At 38.2% G+C, this 6,000-nt stretch overlaps 1 protein-coding gene across 6 annotated transcripts in view; it reads left to right on the forward strand.

Annotated features, from left to right (window-relative positions):
- The window catches only part of SMG1 (SMG1 nonsense mediated mRNA decay associated PI3K related kinase), a 62,227-nt gene extending 56,598 nt beyond the window's left edge, over window positions 1-5,629 (forward strand). For all 6 annotated transcript variants that reach the window (XM_071760964.1, XM_071760965.1, XM_071760967.1 and 3 more), the window contains 8 exons: window positions 501-653; window positions 985-1,164; window positions 1,369-1,596; window positions 2,029-2,240; window positions 2,437-2,543; window positions 3,262-3,441; window positions 3,596-3,702; window positions 4,368-5,629. In XM_071760964.1, coding sequence (XP_071617065.1) covers window positions 501-653; window positions 985-1,164; window positions 1,369-1,596; window positions 2,029-2,240; window positions 2,437-2,543; window positions 3,262-3,441; window positions 3,596-3,702; window positions 4,368-4,445 — 1,245 coding nt within the window. In that variant the 3' untranslated portion in view covers window positions 4,446-5,629. The remainder of the gene's footprint in view (window positions 1-500; window positions 654-984; window positions 1,165-1,368; window positions 1,597-2,028; window positions 2,241-2,436; window positions 2,544-3,261; window positions 3,442-3,595; window positions 3,703-4,367) is intronic.
- Window positions 5,630-6,000: the final 371 nt, after the last annotated feature.

Genomic DNA, 6,000 nt, shown 5'->3' on the forward strand with positions numbered 1-6,000 from the left:
GTGTGAAGATTTCTATTGTGGCTTGCCTCAGCTTTTTTAGACTTCTGGGTATCATAATACAGAATATTTAGATGTTTAAATAAATACTGCTTAGCTTCTTAAATTTTAATTAGCTTTTTAGTTGTGAAGGCACTGTGTTTGTAATATTTTTTTAAAGATTATTTGTAAAACAGTTCAGGACCCCCTATTCTTTTTTCAGTCTAGAAATTTGACTAATTTTAATTTGCTTTGTATTTAGTTTTTTTCTTGTGGGTTAAAAATCTGACTGGTGACTTTGTTTCCATAACAATCAAATCCACTTGTGATTTGTGCTGAAAATAAGCCTTTAAACAGCATAAGCAATGCTTGCAAGTCATTAATACTATATTATTTTAAATAAATAGGTATAGGCATATGCTTGCAAGTGTTATACAACTGTAATTGTATGCAGTTAGGTTTTAAGATGATAAATATCAGCATGGGTTATCTATATCAGTGTATTTTTTTCTTCACCAATGCAGGAGAAACTTGCAGCACTTGAAGCAAGTATTGAGCAGCGTTTAAAATGGGCAGGAGGAGCTAATCCTGCACTGGCACCAGTCTTGCAAGATTTTGATGCCACTATTGCTGAAAGAAGAAACCTTGTGCTGAAAGAAAGTCAAAGAGCAAGTCAGGTATTACACGAAGTACTGTACTGTGGGCCTTTTAAGTGTGTGTGCATTTTATTTCCTCCACAAAATTTATGTAGAAGATAATTTTCCTCCCCAGCATCTAAAGAGCAAACGTAGATAACCAAATACTTGTGAGAATCCCAGTTACAAGCAATGTGAATAATCTCTTGGAGAAATGCTGCAGGGCTGAATGACCCTGAGCTGATGTTGATACTGCAGCAGAGTGGCTTTCCTGCTGCATTTAAAATTCTCCCTTCTAAGGACATGGAACAAACGCTGTTTGTGTAATAGTTGAACTGGAGTAATTTTTCTCACTCTTGCTTTGATTTTCCAGGTCACTTTCCTCTGCAGTAATATCATTCATTTTGAAAGTTTACGTACTAGAACAGCAGAAGCCTTAAATCTTGATGCTGCATTATTTGAACTTCTCAAACGCTGCCAACAAATGTGCTCCTTTGCCTCCCAGTTCAACAGCTCCGTCTCCGAACTGGAGCTCCGCCTGCTCCAGAGAGTGGTAAGGAAAGGTCATAGCCAAGTGTGTAACATCACAGAGCTGCTGCAATGATGTCTCAGTTTTGTCTTTCATCCTAAATTGATGTTATGTATCCATCTGATGGGCTGTGGATTATGGAGTTTATTCTTTTAGCTGCTGAACACTTACTACGCAGTAATTGAATTTTATCTCTGGATACAGCTACAAAAAATGTTTTATTTTTAGGGCACTGGTCTTGAACATCCTATTGGCAGCTCTGAATGGCTTCACTCAGCTCACAAGCAGTTGACCCAAGAAATATCTACACAGAGAACAGTGCAAACAGAAAGAGAACAGCAAATAGAAACAGTTTGTGAAACAATACAGAATCTGGTGGATAGTATTAAAACTGTGCTCACTGGTCATAACAGACAACTGGGAGATGTCAAACATCTACTGAAAGCTATGGCAAAGGTATGCCTAAAACAATGAAATTCATTCCTCAGACCTGTACCAGTATAGTTTTAAGAAAAGTAATGTTTGTAACTATTCTCTTTTAAAAGTATCTAAAAACAGTGAAATGTGTTCATCCACGTGGAGTAAGATGTGAAATTCAGAAAAGAATTAATAAAGCTTTATTTCTAGAGTTAGGCTAATCAGGCTTTGGTTGAATTATAGCTTTTCCTTTATTTGGCAGCTGAAACATTTCCTTTGTGTTTACAAATGCTCTTGATCTTTACTCAATAAAACATTCAGTCTTCTTCAATTTTATTTTCTTGAAATGTAGCAAAGAATTGTGGTTATTTGTAGTCAAATGACAAACTGAGGGGCTGGAAAGGCTTAGAAATGCTCAGCTTTTTCATAACCAAAATACAACAATTAACTTTTTGCACATCTTTGTTACAGGATGAAGAAGCAGCTTTGGCAGATGGTGAAGATGTTCCCTATGAGAACAGTGTTAGGCAGTTCTTGGGTGAATATAAGTCATGGCAAGATAATATTCAGACAGTTTTGTTTACATTAGTTCAGGTTATGGGTCAAGTCCGCAGTCAGGAACATGCTGAAATGCTGCAGGAGATAATCCCCACTTTGAAGGAACTAAAAACCCAGAGCCAAAGGTAAGAAAGTCACCTTCTCTTGAGTGAGAGCATTTTTTTTGTCTATATGTGTGTAGTGGAAGCACAGCATGGGGTAGCTACGTGGGCATTGTCTTAGAATGCAGAATATTTTGCAAAATGGACTTAACTTTCTTTTTGAGTTATCAATAAGTCAAGTATTTGCACGAATATTTCTCACCTCTGTTATGTTTCCTAGTGTCTACAATAATCTGGTGGGGTTTGCATCACCCTTAGTCACAGATACATCAAATGAATGCTCAAGCCCAACGTCAGCTGCTACATATCAGCCAACCTTTGCTGCAGGTAATAATTGACAAAATGCAAGCAGTGAAACATCAGGAATTGACATTAGAGAGGGGATTGTAACTGTTGCTAAATTTTGAAATACAGATGATCTCTCTAAAATTATAAAACCCTATAAAATTCAAGTCATTCCACATACAATGCTGAATGGCCACTAGATCATAGTATTTAAATAGCCCCCAGGATCTGGATTCACTCCTAGAATACATGGATTGCATTGTCACTTAATTTAAAGACACATTACAGTTCATTTGATTTAATATTTATGGTGACTCTGGAATTAATCCTGAAACCCTATGAATGTATTTATGTTCACAATATTTTCATTACTATACCCTTAAAAGCATGAATAAAGTTTCTCATGAGCATGGATTTCTTTCTCTTCAAAGGATTATTCTACTGGGAGTGTTTGGACTAAGCACAAGTAGGAACTCCTGTCAAGAAGAAGAATTGCATTTTGTAACTGCTGTACAAAATGATAGAAATAGAAGTTAAGAGAGCCCATAACATTGTCTAGTGTATATAAATCTCTTTTAGTGGAATAAAACCCCTTGTTTATGAAGTGAAAGAAAATTAAAAAATAAGAGATGCAGAGTTTAAAATGCAAGCTTACGATGCATTTGTACTAACAGCTGCATCTGATACATTGAATTGTCCTTTTTATTGCATCTATACTACATTTTTGAATCCTTTAGGTGTTTTTAAACTCTCTTTACAGCTGTACGTAGCAATACAGGGCAGAAAACTCAGCCAGAGGTGATGTCACAGAATGCAAGGAAGCTAATTCAGAAAAATCTTGCCACATCAGCCGATACTCCCCCAAGCACAGTCCCAGGAACCGGCAAGAGTGTCGCCTGTAGTCCCAAAAAGACAGCCAGGGACCCTAAAACAGGAAAAGGTAATGCAGGGCTTTTTAAAGCCTATTGTTTTTTACAACACACACACAAAAAAATCAACCCATCACTGACAACTTAAAAAAAAAATCCCAAAACACCTCAGCTGGCTTCTGTGCAGGAGTGTAAAATTGAATTAATTTGATTTTGTGCCTTTAGCCGTGCAGGAAAGGAATTCATATGCAGTTAGCGTGTGGAAGAGGGTCAAAGCCAAGTTGGAGGGCAGAGATGTGGATCCCAACAGAAGAATGTCTGTTGCTGAACAGGTGAGTTACAAATAGTGATGTTCTAGTACTGGTCCTTGCTTTAAGTATTTAGTGTGTGTGTATATGTGCTGAGTTACAACTTAAAGACTAAAGTCCTCTCAGTAGTGGAGAGTCCCTTTTGAATGGTGTCATTTATATTCCAATGCAAATTAGGGTGGGCTGCTGTCTTCTGTTGCTGCATTCACCTTCTTTTTTTCCTCCAATCAAATGCTTTTATTTTCTGTATCATAGATTTATATAAACTCATAAACCGGATTAAATTGCGCTTTGTATTGCCAATATGCTAAGGTTTGTAACCCAGCTGTTGATAACCAGGGACACCATGAGATCTGTAGAGCTGTGGGAAGGACAGAACTTGTCTTTGTTGACTCACATAACACAGCCATAATCCTGTCTTTGGGAAACTGAGTCACGGGACCCAAGATGTTCATGTAACTTTGAGATCATTGTGACTGTTTGCAGGGTAGGAGCTATGAATGAGATAATGCGTGACCCTTGCAAATTCCTCTTTCTTATGTGGACTGTATGAAATGATACAACGAGGAGTTTACATTTACTGTAGATTTTCCATTGGAATTTCGTGTTTGCAGGTGACATTCAACAGTAAGCCTTAAGATCACTTTTAAAACTCTATCTTTTAATTCCGTGTTTGACCTTTTCGATAGGTTGACTTTGTGATTAAGGAAGCAACTAATCTAGATAACTTGGCTCAGCTGTATGAAGGTTGGACTGCCTGGGTATGAGTAGGGAGAACGCAGCTCAGTCTGGTTCAGGAGGTCAGACACCCACCAGAATCAACTCGGCCTCAGGCATCCGTAGCCGCACCACAGTCGGTGGTGATGCATACTGGGGCTTAATCTGAGGAAACCTAGGAAATCTCGGTGCACTGGGAAGTGAATCCTGCAGGATAGCTGCACTCAGGGATACGCTAAACACAATGGTCTGCAACCCCCACGGTCAAGGGTGAACGCTCACCGCTTGAGCAACACGGTTTGTCTTTCTGCTCTGAAGAACTGCAAACGTGTCTGGGGGTCAGCTGCAGAAAGAAATCGGGATGCTACAAACCGCAGAGTGATTTGGAACTCAATTCCACCTGACCCTGTGAACAATTCAAGAAACACCGAACCCTGTTCAAAGAAAAAACGGAAAAAAAATAAAAAAATAAAAATGGGGCCACGAAGAAATCACAGCAAAGGAAGATTTGATGCATTCTTGTTACTCTCGTTGCGTGGCAACGGTGCTGGTCGAGTTGGCCAGTTAGTACGGAAAAAAAGGCTACAAAACGTAAACTTCAGAAATGGACTGAAAGCAAAGAGCTGTACATCAGATACACGCTGCATTGGAAGAACTTCTGAGATAGAAGAAAAAGCCTTTGTTCTCTTCTCCCTCTCCTTTTTCCTTTCTCTCCTCCCTCCCAGCCTCTCCTTGCATACACCCCTCTCGGCTTATTCTTGTAGGTTAGGCGTACTTCCAATATACTTTTTATTTCAATCCTTCTACTTCACAGTTTAGTCAAATTAACAACTTAAATTTTGTTTGCTAAACCAATTTTCCAAAAGCACTGAAAATAGAGAACATCAACGATGACATGAGTTGGATGGTCAAATGCAAACTGTAATTTTGGTTATTTTTACAGTCATTTCTGTGATTCTATTATGTACAGTTTCTCAAAATTGTCACTGTGCATTTAAAAGTAATGAATCCTACAGGCATTTGATTTAATGTGCACTTCCCTCTGCTTGCAGTGTACACTTTTTTGTGATTCGAGTTGTCCCTCCAATCTCATTCTACTGTGGTTGCTGTAGTTTCTTTCGTACAACGTAGCTAATCCAATGTAATCTTTACCTTTTTAAAAACCAGGATAGAGTATCTAGTAGAGTTTTACATTGTTGATGACAGATAAACAATAAAGTGATGTTCTGGTGGAGGTAGAGTGATATGCTTTTTACTTCACTTTCCTAATACTTTTAGTTTACACTTGTAAATTATAGTGCTTCAGCTCACAGGGGTAGACGTATAATCCAGGAAATGAAGGACTCTCCAATCTTTTTTAACTAGATCTGTAAAGACTTCTGCAAAGTACTTTTCCTTTGCCATATTACTTCTCTAGATGGTTGTTCAATAATGCATCCACAGTGAATCTTCCACCAAGATTTTTTGTTACTTTAAGCAATTGAGCACTCAAAGTGTGATTATGGCTAGAAAAGTCTCTCTAAAAATGGCATCATCTTACATAGGTTGATGTCCTGCTTGTCTGCCAGGTGTCTAAAAGACTTTCTACTTCCTTTCTTTGAAGTG

This window comes from Heliangelus exortis, chromosome 17 (genome assembly GCF_036169615.1).
Source record: "Heliangelus exortis chromosome 17, bHelExo1.hap1, whole genome shotgun sequence".
NCBI lineage: Eukaryota > Metazoa > Chordata > Aves > Apodiformes > Trochilidae > Heliangelus > Heliangelus exortis.